This window comes from Salvelinus namaycush, unplaced genomic scaffold (genome assembly GCF_016432855.1).
Source record: "Salvelinus namaycush isolate Seneca unplaced genomic scaffold, SaNama_1.0 Scaffold33, whole genome shotgun sequence".
Classification (NCBI taxonomy): Eukaryota; Metazoa; Chordata; class Actinopteri; order Salmoniformes; family Salmonidae; genus Salvelinus; species Salvelinus namaycush.
Genome location: NW_024060230.1, coordinates 355022 through 377262, shown reverse-complemented (window position 1 = coordinate 377262; position 22241 = coordinate 355022). Strand labels below are relative to the sequence as shown.

At 41.7% G+C, this 22241-nt stretch overlaps 3 protein-coding genes across 3 annotated transcripts in view; 2 read left to right on the top strand and 1 right to left on the bottom strand.

Moving 5' to 3' along the window:
- The window catches only part of LOC120040153 (ATP synthase subunit d, mitochondrial-like), a 272738-nt gene that overhangs the window by 43257 nt on the left and 207240 nt on the right, over positions 1 to 22241 (top strand). The window lies entirely within an intron of this gene.
- The window catches only part of LOC120040150, a 284372-nt gene that overhangs the window by 79188 nt on the left and 182943 nt on the right, over positions 1 to 22241 (bottom strand). The window lies entirely within an intron of this gene.
- LOC120040149 (NLR family CARD domain-containing protein 3-like) lies at positions 11963 to 21308 on the top strand (the record flags this gene model as incomplete). The annotated part of the gene is made up of 6 exons (XM_038985397.1): positions 11963 to 12182; positions 12904 to 14689; positions 14953 to 15126; positions 19917 to 20090; positions 20266 to 20312; positions 20758 to 21308. Coding segments are annotated over 6 exons (2952 nt in total), but the record flags the coding sequence as incomplete, so codon positions are not given.

The window sequence follows — 22241 nt, the reverse complement described above, 5'->3', positions numbered from 1 at the left end:
CCTATGAGAGGCTACTTCATCTGACATTTTATTTACTGTTGTTCAGGCTGGTTGAATGAGTTCCCTATGAGAGGCTACTTCATCTGACATTTTATTTACTGTTGTTCAGGCTGGTTGAATGAGTTCCCTATGAGAGGCTACTTCATCTGACATTTTATTTACTGTTGTTTAGGCTGGTTGAATGAGTTCCCTATGAGAGGCTACTTCATCTGACATTTTATTTACTGTTGTTCAGGCTGGTTGAATGAGTTCCCTATGAGAGGCTACCTTCATCTGACATTTTATTTACTGTTGTTCAGGCTGGTTGAATGAGTTCCCTATGAGAGGCTACTTCATCTGACATTTTATTTACTGTTGTTTAGGCTGGTTGAATGAGTTCCCTATGAGAGGCTACTTCATCTGACATTGTATTTACTGTTGTTCAGGCTGGTTGAATGAGTTCCCTATGAGAGGCTACTTCATCTGACATTTTATTTACTGTTGTTCAGGCTGGTTGAATGAGTTCCCTATGAGAGGCTACTTCATCTGACATTTTTATTTACTGTTGTTCAGACTGGTTGAATGAGTTCCCTATGAGAGGCTACTTCATCTGACATTTTATTTACTGTTGTTCAGACTGGTTGAATGAGTTCCCTATGAGAGGCTACTTCATCTGACATTGTATTTACTGTTGTTTAGGCTGGTTGAATGAGTTCCCTATGAGAGGCTACTTCATCTGACATTTTATTTACTGTTGTTCAGGCTGGTTGAATGAGTTCCCTATGAGAGGCTACTTCATCTGACATTTTATTTACTGTTGTTCAGGCTGGTTGAATGAGTTCCCTATGAGAGGCTACTTCATCTGACATTTTATTTACTGTTGTTCAGGCTGGTTGAATGAGTTCCCTATGAGAGGCTACTTCATCTGACATTTTATTTACTGTTGTTCAGGCTGGTTGAATGAGTTCCCTATGAGAGGCTACTTCATCTGACATTTTATTTACTGTTGTTCAGGCTGGTTGAATGAGTTCCCTATGAGAGGCTACTTCATCTGACATTTTATTTACTGTTGTTCAGGACTGGTTGAATGAGTTCCCTATGAGAGGCTACTTCATCTTACATTTTATTTACTGTTGTTCAGGCTGGTTGAATGAGTTCCCTATGAGAGGCTACTTCATCTGACATTTTATTTACTGTTGTTCAGGCTGGTTGAATGAGTTCCCTATGAGAGGCTACTTCATCTGACATTTTATTTACTGTTGTTCAGGCTGGTTGAATGAGTTCCCTATGAGAGGCTACTTCATCTGACATTTTATTTACTGTTGTTCAGGCTGGTTGAATGAGTTCCCTATGAGAGGCTACTTCATCTGACATTTTATTTACTGTTGTTCAGGCTGGTTGAATGAGTTCCCTATGAGAGGCTACTTCATTTTACATTTTATTTACTGTTGTTCAGGCTGGTTGAATGAGTTCCCTATGAGAGGCTACTTCATTTTACATTTTATTTACTGTTGTTCAGGCTGGTTGAATGAGTTCCCTATGAGAGGCTACTTCATCTGACATTTTATTTACTGTTGTTCAGGCTGGTTGAATGAGTTCCCTATGAGAGGCTACTTCATCTGACATTTTATTTACTGTTGTTCAGGCTGGTTGAATGAGTTCCCTATGAGAGGCTACTTCATCTGACATTTTATTTACTGTTGTTCAGGCTGGTTGAATGAGTTTCCTATGAGAGGCTACTTCATCTGACATTTTATTTACTGTTGTTCAGGCTGGTTGAATGAGTTCCCTATGAGAGGCTACTTCATCTGACATTTTATTTACTGTTGTTCAGGCTGGTTGAATGAGTTCCCTATGAGAGGCTACTTCATCTGACATTTTATTTACTGTTGTTCAGGCTGGTTGAATGAGTTCCCTATGAGAGGCTACTTCATCTGACATTTTATTTACTGTTGTTCAGGCTGGTTGAATGAGTTCCCTATGAGAGGCTACTTCATCTGACATTTTATTTACTGTTGTTCAGGCTGGTTGAATGAGTTCCCTATGAGAGGCTACTTCATCTGACATTTTTATTTACTGTTGTTCAGACTGGTTGAATGAGTTCCCTATGAGAGGCTACTTCATCTGACATTTTTATTTACTGTTGTTCAGACTGGTTGAATGAGTTCCCTATGAGAGGCTACTTCATCTGACATTTTATTTACTGTTGTTTAGGCTGGTTGAATGAGTTCCCTATGAGAGGCTACTTCATCTGACATTTTATTTACTGTTGTTCAGGCTGGTTGAATGAGTTCCCTATGAGAGGCTACTTCATTTTACATTTTATTTACTGTTGTTCAGGCTGGTTGAATGAGTTCCCTATGAGAGGCTACTTCATCTGACATTTTATTTACTGTTGTTCAGGCTGGTTGAATGAGTTCCCTATGAGAGGCTACTTCATCTGACATTTTATTTACTGTTGTTCAGGCTGGTTGAATGAGTTCCCTATGAGAGGCTACTTCATCTGACATTTTATTTACTGTTGTTCAGGCTGGTTGAATGAGTTTCCTATGAGAGGCTACTTCATCTGACATTTTATTTACTGTTGTTCAGGCTGGTTGAATGAGTTCCCTATGAGAGGCTACTTCATCTGACATTTTATTTACTGTTGTTCAGGCTGGTTGAATGAGTTCCCTATGAGAGGCTACTTCATCTGACATTTTATTTACTGTTGTTTAGGCTGGTTGAATGAGTTCCCTATGAGAGGCTACTTCATCTGACATTTTATTTACTGTTGTTCAGGCTGGTTGAATGAGTTCCCTATGAGAGGCTACCTCATCTGACATTTTATTTACTGTTGTTCAGGCTGGTTGAATGAGTTCCCTATGAGAGGCTACTTCATCTGACATTTTATTTACTGTTGTTTAGGCTGGTTGAATGAGTTCCCTATGAGAGGCTACTTCATCTGACATTTTATTTACTGTTGTTCAGGCTGGTTGAATGAGTTCCCTATGAGAGGCTACTTCATCTGACATTTTATTTACTGTTGTTCAGGCTGGTGGAATGAGTTCCCTATGAGAGGCTACTTCATCTGACATTTTTATTTACTGTTGTTCAGACTGGTTGAATGAGTTCCCTATGAGAGGCTACTTCATCTGACATTTTTATTTACTGTTGTTCAGACTGGTTGAATGAGTTCCCTATGAGAGGCTACTTCATCTGACATTGTATTTACTGTTGTTTAGGCTGGTTGAATGAGTTCCCTATGAGAGGCTACTTCATCTGACATTTTATTTACTGTTGTTCAGGCTGGTTGAATGAGTTCCCTATGAGAGGCTACTTCATCTGACATTTTATTTACTGTTGTTCAGGCTGGTTGAATGAGTTCCCTATGAGAGGCTACTTCATCTGACATTTTATTTACTGTTGTTCAGGCTGGTTGAATGAGTTCCCTATGAGAGGCTACTTCATCTGACATTTTATTTACTGTTGTTCAGGCTGGTTGAATGAGTTCCCTATGAGAGGCTACTTCATCTGACATTTTATTTACTGTTGTTCAGGCTGGTTGAATGAGTTCCCTGTGAGAGGCTACTTCATCTGACATTTTATTTACTGTTGTTCAGACTGGTTGAATGAGTTCCCTATGAGAGGCTACTTCATTTTACATTTTATTTACTGTTGTTCAGGCTGGTTGAATGAGTTCCCTATGAGAGGCTACTTCATCTGACATTTTATTTACTGTTGTTCAGGCTGGTTGAATGAGTTCCCTATGAGAGGCTACTTCATCTGACATTTTATTTACTGTTGTTCAGGCTGGTTGAATGAGTTCCCTATGAGAGGCTACTTCATCTGACATTTTATTTACTGTTGTTCAGGCTGGTTGAATGAGTTCCCTATGAGAGGCTACTTCATCTGACATTTTATTTACTGTTGTTCAGGCTGGTTGAATGAGTTCCCTATGAGAGGCTACTTCATTTTACATTTTATTTACTGTTGTTCAGGCTGGTTGAATGAGTTCCCTATGAGAGGCTACTTCATTTTACATTTTATTTACTGTTGTTCAGGCTGGTTGAATGAGTTCCCTATGAGAGGCTACTTCATCTGACATTTTATTTACTGTTGTTCAGGCTGGTTGAATGAGTTCCCTATGAGAGGCTACTTCATCTGACATTTTATTTACTGTTGTTCAGGCTGGTTGAATGAGTTCCCTATGAGAGGCTACTTCATCTGACATTTTATTTACTGTTGTTCAGGCTGGTTGAATGAGTTTCCTATGAGAGGCTACTTCATCTGACATTTTATTTACTGTTGTTCAGGCTGGTTGAATGAGTTCCCTATGAGAGGCTACTTCATCTGACATTTTATTTACTGTTGTTCAGGCTGGTTGAATGAGTTCCCTATGAGAGGCTACTTCATCTGACATTTTATTTACTGTTGTTTAGGCTGGTTGAATGAGTTCCCTATGAGAGGCTACTTCATCTGACATTTTATTTACTGTTGTTCAGGCTGGTTGAATGAGTTCCCTATGAGAGGCTACCTCATCTGACATTTTATTTACTGTTGTTCAGGCTGGTTGAATGAGTTCCCTATGAGAGGCTACTTCATCTGACATTTTATTTACTGTTGTTTAGGCTGGTTGAATGAGTTCCCTATGAGAGGCTACTTCATCTGACATTGTATTTACTGTTGTTCAGGCTGGTTGAATGAGTTCCCTATGAGAGGCTACTTCATCTGACATTTTATTTACTGTTGTTCAGGCTGGTTGAATGAGTTCCCTATGAGAGGCTACTTCATCTGACATTTTTATTTACTGTTGTTCAGACTGGTTGAATGAGTTCCCTATGAGAGGCTACTTCATCTGACATTTTTATTTACTGTTGTTCAGACTGGTTGAATGAGTTCCCTATGAGAGGCTACTTCATCTGACATTTTATTTACTGTTGTTTAGGCTGGTTGAATGAGTTCCCTATGAGAGGCTACTTCATCTGACATTTTATTTACTGTTGTTCAGGCTGGTTGAATGAGTTCCCTATGAGAGGCTACTTCATCTGACATTTTATTTACTGTTGTTCAGGCTGGTTGAATGAGTTCCCTATGAGAGGCTACTTCATCTGACATTTTATTTACTGTTGTTCAGGCTGGTTGAATGAGTTCCCTATGAGAGGCTACTTCATCTGACATTTTATTTACTGTTGTTCAGGCTGGTTGAATGAGTTCCCTATGAGAGGCTACTTCATCTGACATTTTATTTACTGTTGTTCAGGCTGGTTGAATGAGTTCCCTGTGAGAGGCTACTTCATCTGACATTTTATTTACTGTTGTTCAGACTGGTTGAATGAGTTCCCTATGAGAGGCTACTTCATTTTACATTTTATTTACTGTTGTTCAGGCTGGTTGAATGAGTTCCCTATGAGAGGCTACTTCATCTGACATTTTATTTACTGTTGTTCAGGCTGGTTGAATGAGTTCCCTATGAGAGGCTACTTCATCTGACATTTTATTTACTGTTGTTCAGGCTGGTTAAATGAGTTCCCTATGAGAGGCTACTTCATCTGACATTTTATTTACTGTTGTTCAGGCTGGTTGAATGAGTTCCCTATGAGAGGCTACTTCATCTGACATTTTATTTACTGTTGTTCAGGCTGGTTGAATGAGTTCCCTATGAGAGGCTACTTCATTTGATATATTTTATTTACTGTTGTTCAGGCTGGTGGAATGAGTTCCCTATGAGAGGCTACTTCATCTGACATTTTATTTACTGTTGTTCATGCTGGTGGAATGAGTTCCCTATGAGAGGCTACTTCATTTTACATTTTATTTACTGTTGTTCAGGCTGGTTGAATGAGTTCCCTATGAGAGGCTACTTCATTTTACATTTTATTTAATGTTGTTCAGGCTGGTTGAATGAGTTCCCTATGAGAGGCTACTTCATCTGACATTTTATTTACTGTTGTTCAGGCTGGTTGAATGAGTTCCCTATGAGAGGCTACTTCATCTGACATTTTATTTACTGTTGTTCAGGCTGGTTGAATGAGTTCCCTATGAGAGGCTACTTCATCTGACATTTTATTTACTGTTGTTCAGGCTGGTTGAATGAGTTCCCTATGAGAGGCTACTTCATCTGACATTTTATTTACTGTTGTTCAGGCTGGTTGAATGAGTTCCCTATGAGAGGCTACTTCATTTGATATATTTTATTTACTGTTGTTCAGGCTGGTGGAATGAGTTCCCTATGAGAGGCTACTTCATTTTACATTTTATTTACTGTTGTTCAGGCTGGTGGAATGAGTTCCCTATGAGAGGCTACTTCATCTGACATTTTATTTACTGTTGTTCAGGCTGGTTGAATGAGTTCCCTATGAGAGGCTACTTCATTTTACATTTTATTTACTGTTGTTCATGCTGGTGGAATGAGTTCCCTATGAGAGGCTACTTCATTTTACATTTTATTTACTGTTGTTCAGGCTGGTTGAATGAGTTCCCTATGAGAGGCTACTTCATTTTACATTTGATTTACTGTTGTTCAGGCTGGTTGAATGAGTTCCCTATGAGAGGCTACTTCATTTTACATTTTATTTACTGTTGTTCAGGCTGGTTGAATGAGTTCCCTATGAGAGGCTACTTCATTTTACATTTTATTTACTGTTGTTCAGGCTGGTTGAATGAGTTCCCTATGAGAGGCTACTTCATCTGACATTTTATTTACTGTTGTTCAGGCTGGTTGAATGAGTTCCCTATGAGAGGCTACTTCATCCGGAAGAAAACAGACGGCCGCACCAGTTTCCTCATATGAAATTAAAAGTAAGTTTGTGACCCAACACACTTACAAAATGGCTGTTGAAACTGTGGGACATATATCTCTGCAACATTAGAAGTTGGATAAATGTGTTGATTTGAAGGAAAGATGAGCAGACTGGTAAGTCTAGGCTACATAGAACTATTATATTATAAAGTTAGGTCGTTGTCAGACTTTCAATAGTCAGAGTAGGTTTGATATATGATCACTTCTCATGCTGACCAACCTCATGGTCTCGTTGGAAATGTGAAAAATATCAGGTCTAGGCTACCTGCTCTGTCCTGACACTGGTAGGCCTATGTTGTTATATGAACTAGCACTAACAAACCACTATTATACAGTTGAAGTCGGAAGTTTACATACACTTTACATACACTTACACAGGTTGGAGCCATTAAAACTCGTTTTTCAACCACTCCACAAATTTCTTGTTAATAAATAATAAACCGTAGCTTTGGCAAGTCGGTTAGGACATCTACTTTGTGCATGACACAAATAATTTTTCCAACAATTGTTTACAGACAGATTATTTCACTAATAATTCACTGTATCACAATTTCAATGGGTCAGAAGTTTACATACACTAAGTTGACTGTGCCTTTAAACTGCTTGGAAAATTCAGGAATTGATGTCATGGCTTTAGAAGCTTCTGATAGGCTAATTAACCTCATTTGAGTCAATTGGGGGTGTACCTGTGGATGTATTTCAAGGCCTACCTTCAAACTCAGTGCCTCTTTGCTTGACATCATGGGAAAATCAAAAGAAATCAGCTAAGACTTCAGAAAAAAAATTGTAGACCTCCACTAGTCTGGTTCATCCTTGGGAGCAATTTCCAAACGCCTGAAGGTACCACGTCATCTGTACAAACAATAGTACGCAAGTATAAATACCATGGGACCACGCAGCCGGCTGTCATATCACTCAGGAAGGAGATGCGTTCTGTCTCCTAGAGATACATGTACTTTGTTGCAAAACGTGAAAATCAATTCCAGAACAACAGCAAAGGACCTTGTGAAGATGCTGGAGGAAACAGGTACATAAGTATATATATCCACAGTAAAACGAGCCCTATATCGACATAACCTGAAAGGCCGCTCAGCAAGGAAGAAGCTACTGCTCCAAAACCGCCATAAAAAAGCCAGACTACGGTTTGCAACTGCACATGGGGACAAAGATTGTACTTTTTGGAGAAATGTCCTCTGGTCTGACGAAACCAAAAATAGAACTGTTTGGCCATAATGACCATCGTTATGTTTGGAGGAAAAAGGGGAATGCTTGCAAGCCAAAGGACACCATCCCAACCATGAAGCACGGGGGTAGTAGCATCATGTTGTGGGGGTGCTTTGCTGCAGGAGGGACTGGTGCACTTCACAAAATAGATGGCATCATGAGGCAGGAAAATTATGTGGATATACTGAAGCAACATCTCAAGACATCAGTCAGGAAGTTAAAGCTTGGTCGCAAATGGGTCTTCTAAATGGACAATGACCCCAAGCATACTTCCAAAGTTGTGTCAAAATGGCTTAAGGACAACAAAGTCAAGGTATTGGAGTGGTCATCACAAAGCCCTGACCTCAACCCTATAGAAAATGTGTGGGCAGAACTGAAAAAGTGTGTGCGAGCCAGGAGGCCTACAAACCTGATTCAGTTACACCAGCTCTGTCGGGAGGAATGGGCCAACATTCACCCAACTTATTTTGGGAAGCTTGTGGAAGGCTACCCGAAACGTTTGACCCAAGTTAAGCAATTTAAAGCAATGCTACCAAATACTAATTGAGTGTATGTAAACTTCTGACCCACTGGGAATATGATGAAAGAAATAAAAGCTGAAATAAATCATTCTCTATACTATTATTCTGACATTTCACATTCTTAAAGTAATGTGGTGATCCTAACTGACCTAAGACAGGGAATTCTTACTAGGATTAAATGTCAGGAATTGTGAAAAATTGAATTTAAATGTATTTGGCTAAGGTGTATGTAAACTTCCGACTTCAACTGTACATTTTAACCTAGCCTACATTACATAATATAAAATATCTTACTTGTTGCAAAAATCTTTCTGAATGTATAAATGATTTCCCCCTCAGATCAATCATTCCCATTTTAGCCCTTCAGTCTACATTTTCAGATTTGTTTAGAAAAGAACAGATTGATAAGATAATAGCCTACTTTTAGTGAATATAAATAAGTGTGAGACATGGCCTTGTGTTGCTGCACTGTCTATAACGGCCTTAACAAACAGTGACTTATTATTAGTAGCATTATTGACAGTTACCATGGAGAAGAGATGTCACAACTACATAATCATGTGATTGCATTAAATCACCTGACTGTTTCGATGTGTCTTTTAGTAAATGTTTTTATTTCTGAGAGATAATGAATAAAAGAGAACAATTGACATTCAAGAATTAGTTGTCACTATGTTAACCACAACCAACATGCTGGATCTCTGTTTAGTTGTCTGTGTTCTAAAATGAGTCTCTCTGGGGAGAGAGAGGAGGGGGGCCCTGCCTCTAAAATGAGTCTCTCTGGGGAACATGACACCACAGCTAAAAGGTGAGATGACAAGATTGTTCATATGAAGAGTTTATTTCCAAAATGCTATATCCCAATCACATTTGTTTTCATCAGAAATGATTGCTCATGATTACTTTCTATCGGTTCGGTTGCCAGAGACGCGACCCAGTAGTTAAGTCTTTTTGTTCTGTATCTATGGATGAGACCCAGTCATTAGATCTAAATGATCCATTGCCAAACCGGGTGGCAATGTTCTTATCCCTTGCTAGCTAGCCAACTACAGATAACTTACAGTCACGTCAAAGAGTGCAGCCAGAATAACAGCAAAGTAGCTGCATTTCCATTTGTTTAAGCTGTTTTCTAGTGACATTTATTTGGATAAATCCATGACAATGAGCTAATGATGCACAATTTCACATGACATAGAACATGTGCTCTCTCGTCAAGACACTGTTGTTCAAAGTGTAGTTTAAACTATCAAAGCAAATTTACCAACATTTCTGAAAACGGATATATAGCGTTTTGGAATGAAACTCTTCTTATGTTCACCCATCTGAGCTCAGAGTAGATGAGAGATGTAATGTTTGTCTCTGTTGTGTTGAAGCCCAATCAAGCAGGAGAGACCAGACTCCCCTGTGCCCAGCTGTGTGTACATGAAGAGTGACCGGTCTATGGGTATACCTATAAAGTTTAGAGAGGGAGACTTTTCTACTGATCAAAGGTAAGAAGAACTCATGGGTCATGGTCAGTGAGTTAAACAACACTGTCTCTAGTCATTTCTCCTCTCCCATTTTTCAATTTATTTTTGTTGTTTTCATAATCCATAGGCTAATCCTTTTTCCCATTTCCATAGTCCTAAAACAATATTAAACAACCGCAACATTCCCTCCATGTGTGTGTGTGTGTGTGTGTGTGTGTGTGTGTGTGTGTGTGTGTGTGTGTGTGTGTGTGTGTGTGTGTGTGTGTGTGTGTGTGTGACTTGAAGAGCACACAACATTTGCCGAATGCAAAGGAAAACTACAAAGGGAAGCACAGCCGAGAGCTGCCCAGTGACACGAGCCTACCAGATGAGCTAAATCACTTCTATGCTCGCTTCGAGGCAAATAACACTGAAACATGCATGGGAGCATCAGCTGTTCCGGATGACTGTGATATTGCTCACTGCATCCGATGTGAGTAAGACCTTTAAACAGGTCAACATTTACAAGGCCTCTGGGCCGGACGGATTACCAGGACATGTACTCCAAGCATGCGCTGACCAACTGGCAAGTGTCTTCACTGAAATGTTCAACCTCTCCCTGTCTGAGTCTGTAATACCAACATGTTTCAAGCAGACCACCATAGTCCCTGTGCCCAAGAACACTAAGGTAACCTGCCTAAATGACTACCGACCCGTAGCACTCACGTCTGTAGCCATGAAATGCTTTGAAAGGCTGGTCATGGTTCACATCAACACCATTATCCCAGAAACCCTAGACCTACTCCAATTTGCATACCGCCCCAACAGATCCACAGATGATGCAATCTCTATTGCACTCCACACTGCCCTTTCCCACCTGGACAAAAGCAACACCTATGTGAGAATGCTGTTCATTGACTACAGCTCAGCGTTCAACACCATAGTGCCCTCAAAGCTCATCACTAAGATAAGGACCCTGGGACTAAACACCTCCCTCTGCAACTGGATCCTGGACTTCCTGACGGGCCGGGTGGCAATATTCTTATCCCTTGCTAGCTAGCCAACTACAGATGACTTACAGTCACGTCAAAGAGTGCAGCCAGAATAACAGCAAAGTAGCTGCATTTCCATTTGTTTAAGCTGTTTTCTAGTGACATTTATTTGGATAAATCCATGACAATGAGCTAATGATGCACAATTTCACATGACATAGAACATGTGCTCTCTCGTCAAGACACTGTTGTTCAAAGTGTAGTTTAAACTATCAAAGCAAATTTACCAACATTTCTGAAAATGGATATATAGCGTTTTGGAATGAAACTCTTATGTTTCCCCATCTGAGCTCAGAGTAGATGAGAGATGTAATGTTTGTCTCTGTTGTGTTGAAGCCCAATCAAGCAGGAGAGACCAGCCTCCCCTGTACCCAGCTGTGTGTCCATGAAGAGTGACCGGTCTATGGGTATACCTATAATGTTTAGAGAGGGAGACTTTTCTACTGGACAAAGGTAAGAGGAACTCATGGGTCATGGTCAGTGAGTTAAACAACACTGTCTCTAGTCATTTCTACTCTCCCATTTTTGTATTTATTTTTGTTGTTTTAATAATCCATAGGTGAATCCTTTTTTCCATTTTCATAGTCCTAAAACAATATTAAACAACCACAACATTCTGTGTGTGTGTGTGTGTGTGTGTGTGTGTGTGTGTGTGTGTGTGTGTGTGTGTGTGTGTGTGTGTGTGTGTGTGTGTGTGTGTGTGTGTGTGCGCACTCCTTGGATGTTTTGTCCACAGAAACCAACAGGAGAGATCAGAGTCAGAGATTGTCAGTGGTCAGTCTTCCCAGAGTCAAACAGACCTGGCCTCCATATTCAGTGTATGTGGTCCTGTTATGTACATTTGTCTTCATTTACCTGAAGAAAAAGTTGATCTGTCAATTATTCATTAATGTGTTAATGAGAAACAATTTCTTCCCTTGCTTAACTTATTTACTTTATTTATTTCAGATGCTTGAAGAGAATATTATGACATTTGTGAAGAACGAGCTGAAGATGTTCAAGAGGATTCTGAGTCCAGAACTCCCACAAGGCTTTGAGAGTCAGAAGCAGGATGAGGAAGTGGTGGATGCTGAAGATGAGAAGCAGGAGAGCAGTGCCAGAGAGGGGGCTCTGAAGATCACACTGCACATCCTGAGGAAAATGAACCAGAAGGAGCTTGCTGACACACTGGAGAAAAGTAAGAGCTGTCTGCCTCATGTTGAATGTTGTTTTATGACAAACATTTCAAAGCTGTAGCTAAAGTACAGATAAAGTAGCTGTGTAACTCAATGATATTGTACCAGACTTAACACAACACCAAGTGACCTCATCAAGTACAGTACCAGCAGGGATGTGTTGTGGTGATTCATTTAGACAGAGAGTGAATTAATAATACCATCAATAATACCAATAATGATATGAATCAGTCACACCAGTGTGTAATTCATTATGAAAACATTTACACATTTATACAGGAAGTTACAGTTAGATAATACATTATTACAATTTAAACATTATAGCACAGTCTAACAATACTGTAGGCATTAAATCAGACTAAATAATATTAATATCCTTTGTGTTGTTTCTTCATTCAGATGAGCTTGCTGTGATTTGCCAACGTGAACTCATTGTACCAGACTTAACACAACACCAAGTGACCTCATCAAGTACAGTACCAGCAGGGATGTGTTGTGGTGATTAATATTTAGACAAGAGTGAATTAATAATACCATCAATAATACCAATAATGATATGAATCAGTCACACTTCATTATGAAAACATTTACACATTTATACAGGAAGTTACAGTTAGATAATACATTATTACAATTTAAACATTATAGCACAGTCTAACAATACTGTAGGCATTAAATCAGACTAAATAATATTAATATCCTTTGTGTTGTTTCTTCATTCAGATGAGCTTGCTGTGATTTGCCAACGTGAACTCAAATCTAATCTAAAGAAGAAGTTTCAATGTGTATTTGAGGGGATCGCTAAACAAGGAAACCCAACACTTCTCAATAAGATCTACACAGAGCTCTACATCACAGAGGGTGGAACAGGAGAGGTCAATAATGAACATGAGCTGAGACAGATTGAGACAACAACCAGGAAACAAGGAAGACCAGAGACGCCAATCAAATGTAACGACATCTTCAAACCCTTAACTGGACAAGACAAACGTATCAGAACTGTGCTGACAAAGGGAGTCGCTGGCATTGGAAAAACAGTCTCTGTGCAGAAGTTCATTCTGGACTGGGCTGAAGGAAAAGCAAATCAGGATGTTCAATTTGTATTTTCATTCCCTTTTCGGGAGCTGAATTTGATGAAAGAGAAAAAACACACTTTGATTGAACTTCTCAATCACTTCTCAATGGAAACCAAAGATTCAAGGATCTCCAACTATGACAAGTACAAAGTTCTGTTCATCTTTGATGGTCTGGATGAGTGCCGACTGCCCCTCGACTTCCAGAAGAACAAGATCTGTTGTGACGTCACAGAGTCAACCTCAGTGGATGTTCTGCTGACAAATCTCATCAAGGGAAATCTGCTTCCCTCTGCTCTCCTTTGGATAACTACCCGACCTGCAGCAGCCAATAAGATCCCTTCAGGGTGTGTTGACCAGGTGACAGAGGTACGAGGGTTCAATGACCCACAGAAGGAGGAGTATTTCAGGAAGAGATTCAGTGATGAGGACCTGGCCAGCAGAATCATCTCACACATAAAGACATCAAGGAGCCTCCACATCATGTGCCACATTCCAGTCTTCTGTTGGATTTCTGCAATAGTCCTTGAACCCATGCTGAAACATAAGAAAGAAGAGATGCCCAAGACTCTGACTGAGATGTACATTCACCTTGTGGTGTTTCATACCGAACAGAAGAATGAAAAGTATCTTGGGAAAGAAAAGACAGGTCCACACTGGAATAAAGAGAGCATTCTGTCACTGGGAAAACTGGCTTTTCAACAGCTTGTGAAAGGCAATCTGATTTTCTATGAAGAAGACCTGAAAGAGGCTGGAATTGATGTAAATGAAGCCTCCGTGTACTCAGGATTGTGCACACAGATCTTTAAAGAGGAATGTGGGCTGTACCAGGACAAGGTGTACTGCTTCGTGCATCTGAGCATTCAGGAGTTTCTGGCTGCTGTATATGTGTTCCTCTCATTCATCAACAACAATGAGAATCTAATGGCCAAACCACAATCAACGTTCATGAACTTTTATGTGAGGATCAAAAGTAAAGTCACTGTCTACAAGAGTGCTGTGGATAAAGCCTTACAAAGTGAGATGGGAAACCTGGACCTTTTCCTCCGCTTCCTTCTGGGCCTCTCACTGGAGTCCAATCAGAAGCACTTACGAGGTCTTCTGACAAAGACAAGAAGCAGCTCACAGAGTCATGAAGAAACAGTCAAGTATATCAAGGAGAAGATCAGGGAGAATCCCTCTCCAGAGAAGTGCATCAATCTGTTCCACTGTCTGAATGAACTGAATGACCATTCTCTAGTGGAGGAGATCCAAAGCTACCTGAGATCAGGAAGTGTCTCCAGTGAAGAACTCTCACCTGCACAGTGGTCAGCTCTGGTCTTTGTGTTGCTGACTTCAGAAAAGGAGCTGGATGTGTTTGACCTGAAGAAATACTCCAGATCAGAGGAAGGTCTTCTGAGGCTGCTGCCCGTGGTCAAAGCCTCCAGAGCTGCTCTGTAAGTACATAAAACAACATTTAAGTACTAATCATCAGGAAGAAATATTCAGTTTAGAGAAAGATATATATTATTGCATAACATATTGAATCAGTGCATTGCTGTTCACAGTATAACAATAGGACCTTACAATTCTAGGAGACAGAAGATGAATCTATATGTTGTTTGAGAGAATGAACCAATTGCATCTGCCATTGTCCTTCTACACTGCTGGTGTTAAATTAACAGTGAGTTTGAGAAATGATGATGATATCTTTTATCAGGCTGTCAGGCTGTGGAGTCACGAACAAAGGCTGTGATTCTCTGGTCTCAGCTCTGAGGTCAAACCCCTCACACCTCAGAGAGCTGGATCTGAGTAACAATGACCTGAAGGATTCAGGAGTGAAGCTGCTTTCTGATGGACTGGGGAATCCCCACTGTAAACTGGAGACTCTGAGGTCAGTATTCCTGTAGTTGGTCAACAAGTGATAACTGTTCACCAGATCCACATGTGTTTACCAAGCACACATAGTCCACACCATATGTGTTTTGACAGTGAATCTTACAGTATAATTTGGCACTATGCTCCAGCATTTTGGATTTGAGATAAAATGTTTCATATTAGGCTACAGTACAGAATGCCACCTTTTATTTGAGGTTAATGGTGAGAGGTTAGTATGTTTTGTTGTAGCTTCTGTAACTCTCTCACTCTTTAATATTAGTGATTCATTATTGATTTTTCTTTAATCATGGAAGTCACAAGCTTGATGTATTCATTACATTAAAAAAATATGGGACCAATTACTAAACTTTTGACAACTTTAATACACAATAAGTGAATTGGTCAGAATACTTTGACTTGTTCAAATAGGGGGACTAGATACATAAAGTGTGTTTATTTTTCTAAATGGTGAAACGGATATGTATGAAAATACCCTCAAATAAAAGGTGACATTATATACTGTTACCTTATATGAAACATTTGATCTCAAATTGAAAATGATATAGTATAGAACCACATTTAAATGTTAGCTTCACTGTCAAAAGATGGCGCCGAAGAAGATGGCTGACGTCTTACTTCCTAATCAATTGTGTTATTATATTTGTTTTTTGCGTTGTTTGTAACATATTTTTTTAAACTTATTTTGTACATAATGTTGCTGCTACCGTCTCTTATGACCGAAAATAACTTCTGGACATCAGAACTGTGATTACTCACCACGAACTGGAGGATGCTTTTTCCTTTAACGAGTAGGATATACTGCTCTCTCGGGAACAGGCCCAAATCCCCGTAATTTGCATGAAGAAAAGACGGAGGAAAAGAGAACGCAGATTGAGCTGCCTTCTGAGAATCCGTAGGCGAGCAATTAAACTCCCACTGCCATCCATTCTACTTGCTAACATGCAATCATTGGAAAATAAAATTGATGACCTACGATTACGATTATCCTACCAACGGGACATTAAGAACTGTAATATCTCATGTTTCACCGAGTCGTGGGTGAACGACGACACGGATAATATCGAGCTGGTGGGATTTTTAATGCACCGGCAGAATGGAGAAGCTACGTCTGGTAAGACAAGGGGTGGGGGTGTGTGTCTTTTCGTCAATAACAACTGGTGCGTAATGTCTAATATTAAAGAAGTCTCGAGGTATTGCTCACCTGAAGTAGAGTACCTTATGATAAGCTGTAGACCACACTATCTACCAAGTTGTCATCTATATTATTCATAGCCATCTACTTACCACCACAGACCAATGCTGGCACTAAGACCGCACTCAACCAACTCTATAAGGCCGTAAGCAAACAAGAACATGTTCATCCAGAAGCTGCGCTCCTAGTGGCCGGGGACTTTAATGCAGGCAAAATTAAATCAGTTTTACCAAATTTTTACCCATGGATCGTCGCCGGAGGAACCGGACCGTGGATCGTCGCCAGAGGAACCGGACCGTGGATCGTCGCCAGAAGCTCTGGACCGTGGATCGTCGCCGGGGACTCCGGACCGTGGATTGTCGCCGGGGACTCCGGACTGGGAATCCTCGCAGGAGGCTCCAGACTGGGAACCGTCGCTGGTAGCTCCGGACTGGGAACCTTCGCTGGAGGCTCCGGACTAGGAACCGTCGCTGGAGGCTCCGGACTGCAGACCGTTGCTGGAGGCTCCGGACTGCAGACCGTCGCTGGAGGTCTGGAGCGTAGAGCTGGCACAATGTGTCCTGGACAGATGACAACCTTCGCACGGCAAGTGCGGGGGGCTAGCACAGGACGCACTGGGCTGTGGAGGCGCACTGGAGACACAGTGCGTAGAACCGGCACAAGACGTACTGGGCCGTGGAGGCGCACTGGAGGCACACAATACAAAAACAAGATCCCACAACAAACAGGTGGGAAAAAGCTGCCTAAATATGATCCCAAATCAGAGACAACGATAGACAGCTGCCTCTGATTGGGAACCATACCAAGCCAACCTAGAAATAAAGAAACTAGAATGCCCACCATAGTCACACCCCGACCTAACCAAAATAGAGAATAAAGGATTTCTAAGGTCAGGGTGTGACAACAGGATTAAGATTGAATCCTACTACACTGGCTCTGACCCTCGTCATGTGGCAGGGCTTGAAAACTATTACGGACTACAAAGGGGGTTGCCCAGTGAGCTGCCCAGTGACGCAAGCCTACCAGACGAGCTAAATACCTTTTATGTTCGCTTCGAGGCAAGCAACACTGGAGCATGCACGAGAGCACCAGCTGTTCTGGATGACTGTGTGATAACGCTCTCAGTTGCCGATGTGAGCAAGACCTTTAAACATTCACAAAGCCACGGACCAGATGGATTAAAAGGACGTGTATTCAAAGCATGTGGAGACCAACTGGCAAGTGTCTTCACTGACATGTTCAACCTCTCCCTGACTGAGTCTGTAATGCCTACATGTTTTAAGCAGACCATCATAGCTTGTGCCCAAGGAAGCGTAGGTAACCTGCCTAAAATGTTTACCGACCCGTAGCACTCACGTCGGTAGCCATGAAGTGCTTTCAAAGGCTGGTCAAGTTTCACATCAACAGCATCCTCCCGGATAGCCTAGACCCACTCCAATTTGCATGCAACCTCAACAGATCCACAGATGACAGAATCTCAATTGTGCTCCACACTGCCCTTTCCCACCTGGACAAAAGGAACACCTATGTGAGAATGCTGTTCATTGACTACAGCTCAGCGTTCAACACCATAGTGCCCATGATGCTCATCACCAAGCTAAGGACCCCGGGACTAAATACCTCCCTCTGCCACTGGATCCTGGACGTCCTGACGAGCCGCCCCCGGGGGGTATGGGTAGGCAACAACACGTCTGCCATGCTGATCCTCAACACTGGGGCCCCTCGGGGGTGTGTACTTGGTCACCCACGACTGCGTGGCCAAACACGATTCCAACACCATCATTAAGTTTGCTGACGACACATAAGTAGTAGGCCTGATCATAGACAATGATGAGACAGCCCATAGGGAGGAGGTCAGAAAACTGGCAGTGTGGTGCCAGGTCAACAACCTCTCCCTCAATGTGGGCAAGACAAAGGAGCTGATCTTGGACTTCAGGAAAAGGAGGGCCGAAGAGGCCCCCATTATTTTTATTTTTTTATATATTTTTTTATTTCACCTTTATTTAACCAGGTAGGCTGGTTGAGAACAAGTTCTCATTTACAACTGCGACCTGGCCAAGATAAAGCAAAGCAGTGTGACACAAACAACAACACAGAGTTACACATAAACAAACGTACAGTCAATAACACAATAGAATAATCTATGTACAGTGTCTGCAAATGTAGAAGAGTAGGGAGGTAAGGCAATAAATAGGCCATAGAGGTGAAATAATTACAATTTAGCATTAACACTGGAGTGATAGATGTGCAGATGATGAATGTGCAAGTAGAGATACTGGGGTGCAAAAGAGCAAGAGGGGAACTAAAAATATGGGGATGAGGTAGTCGGGTGTGCTATTTATAGATTGGCTATGTACAGGTACAGTGATCTGTGAGCTGCTCTGACAGGTGATGCTTAAAGTTAGAGAGGGAGATATAAGACTCCAGCTTCAGTGATTTTTGCAATTCGTTCCAGTCATTGGCAGCAGAGAACTGGAAGGAAAGGCGGCCAAAGGAGGTGTTGGCTTTGGGGATGACCAGTGAAATATACCTGCTGGAGTGTGTGCTATGGGTGGGTGTTGCTATGGTGACCAGTGGGTTTGGCAACGAATATGTAGTGAGAGCCAGCCAACGAGAGCATACAGGTCGCAGTGGTGGGTAGTATATGGGGCTGTGGTGACAAAACGGATGGCACTGTGATAGACTACTTCCAGTTTGATGAGTAGAGTGTTGGAGGCTATTTTGTAAATGACATCGCCGAAGTCAAGGATGGGTTAACATCAACGGGGCTGTAGTGGAGCGGGTTGAGAGTTTCAAGTTCCATGGTGTCCACATCAACAACGAACTCATGGTCCAAACACACCAAGACAGTCATGAAGAGGGCACAACAAAACCTTTTCCCCCTCAGGAGACTGAAAAGATTTGGCATGGGTCCCCCGATCCTCAAAAAGATCTACAGCTGCACCATCGAGAGCATCCTTACCGGTTGCATTACCGCCTGCTATGGCAACTGCTCGGCATCTGACCACAAGGCTCTACAGAGGGTAGAGTGTACGGCCCAGTACATCACTGGGGCCAAGCTTCCTGCCACCCAGGACCTATATAATAGGCGGTGTCAGAGGAAAGCCCATAAAATTGTCAGAGACTCCAGTCACCCTCGTCATAGACTGTTTTCTCTGCTATCGCACGGCAAGTGGTACCGTAGCGTCAAGTCTAGGACCAAAAGGCTCCTTAACAGCTTCTACCCCCAAGCCATAAGACTGCTGAACAATTCATCAAATGGCCACCTGACCATTACATAGACCTTTAATCATTTTTTATTTAGTTTTTTTTTATAGTCTACTTGGTAAATATTTTCTTAACTCTTCTTGAACTGCACTGTTGGTTAATGGCTTGTAATTAAGCATTTCACGGCAAGGTCTACACTTGTTGTATTCGGCGCATGTGACAAATAAAGTTGGATTTGATTTTGATTTGATTTTGTTTGGTGTGGACTGAATACTCAATACAATCTAAATATGATACCTCACTGTGTATCTTTTGACTGATACTGCTTTTTAAATGGTCTGGTCAGTTAACAGTGTGTTTGTGAAATGGCAATGATCTCTTTGCAGACTGTCAGGCTGTCTAGTCACAGAGGAAGGCTGTGCTTCTCTGGTCTCAGCTATGAGGTCAAACCCCTCACACCTGAGAGAACTGGACCTGAGCTACAATCACCCAGGAGACTCAGGAGTCAGACTGCTCTCTGCTGGACTGGAGGATCCACACTGCAGACTGGAGAAACTCAAGTATGTAGAAGATTTATGTCAATGTTCATATCAGACATGTTTGAGTTATCAGGCTAGTTAAGACAAACATTCTTACCACCACTTGGACAAATTATATGCTGACTGTGTGTGTTGTGTGTGTGTGGGTTGACGTGTATCCCTCAATGACTGTCTGTTCTTCTGCTTACCGCTACAGTGTGGAACATGGTGGAGAGCACACAATGAAACCTGGGCCTAGAAAATGTGAGTGTTTACTGCTGTGAAGAATATGACTAAGAATAAGTCTTAATTCAAGTTAAGTCAAAGTCAAAGACCATCATTACTTACTTGATCATATTAAATATCAGCTGTAGTTCTACAGAAGAAGAAATCAGGGACACCAACATTTATAAAGAGTTGCTTTGACAATGTGTGTGTCTGTGTATGTGTGTGGCATGTTCGTGTTACATTAGAAATGTGTGTGTGTGTTCATGCATGCATGAAGGTGTGTGTGTGTAATTATTGTGAATAAGTGTGTTTTATATTACCATACAGTATAACATATGATCATTCAACAAGTCTCAAGTTACCTTAACTTCTCCTTTTGATACCTAGAAACATCTACATTAAATGAATTAGTGAAAAGTGAGTTAACATTCTAATGTGAATGATGATGATTTCTAATATTGTGTCTGGTTTCATCCATCAGATGCCTGTGATCTCACACTGGACCCAAACACAGTAAACAGACTCCTCTCTCTGTCTGAGGAGAACAGAAAGGTGACATGTAGGAGACAGGAGCGGCGGTATCCTGTTCACCCAGATAGATTTGAGGACTGTGAACAGGTGCTATGTAGAGAGGGTCTGACTGGGCGCTGTTACTGGGAGGTAGAGAGGAGTGGGAGAGGGGCTGTTATGGGAGTGACATATAAAGGAATCAAAAGGAGAGGAGGGGGTATTGACTGTGGGATTGGATACAATGACAAGTCCTGGAGTCTGGTCTGCTCTGACAACAGTTACAAGGCCTGTCACAATAATAATCACACTACCATAGACGTCCCCTCCTCCAGCTCCCACAGAGTAGGAGTGTATCTGGACTGGCCAGCCGGCACTCTGTCCTTCTACAGAGTCTCCTCTGACACACTGACCCACCTGTACACATTCAACACCACATTCACTGAGCCCCTCTATCCAGGGTTTAGGGTTTATGATGTTAACTCCTCAGTGTCCCTGTGTCAGGTGGTCACTGTGTCACTCTAATCATGTGTTTTATGTTTGATCACAATACGACATTTAAATACATGGAGTAACACAAACCAGTTTGGACCAGTTTATTCCTTTAAATAATAACCATGGTAACTCTGTGTCTGTATCTTTCTGTGAAACTGTGCCCTGTGAGAACACACACACACTGTACACACACACACTGGACTCACACACACAAGTAACGGACACACACACACACACACTAGACACACATACAAATACCGGACACACACACTGGACACACACACACACACACACACACTGGACACACACTGGACACACACTGGACACACACACACACACACACACACTGGACACACACACACACACACTGGACACACACTGGACACACACACACACACACACACACTAGACACACATACAAATACCGGACACACACACTGGACACACACACACACTGGACACACAGAAATACCTGACACACACACTGGACACACACACACACACACTGGACACACACACACACACACACACACTGGACACACACTGGACACACACACACACACACACACACTAGACACACATACAAATACTGGACACACACACAGACACACACACACACACACACACACACACACTGGACACACACTGGACACACACACACACACACACACACTGGACACACACTGGACACACACTGGACACACACTGGACACACACACACACACACACACACACACACTGGACACACACTGGACACACACACACACACACACACACACACACACACACACACACACACACACACACACACACACTGGACACACACTGGACACACACTGGACACACACTGGACACACACACACACACACACACTGGACACACACTGGACACACACACACACACACACACACACACACTGGACACACACTGGACACACACACACACACACACTGGACACACACA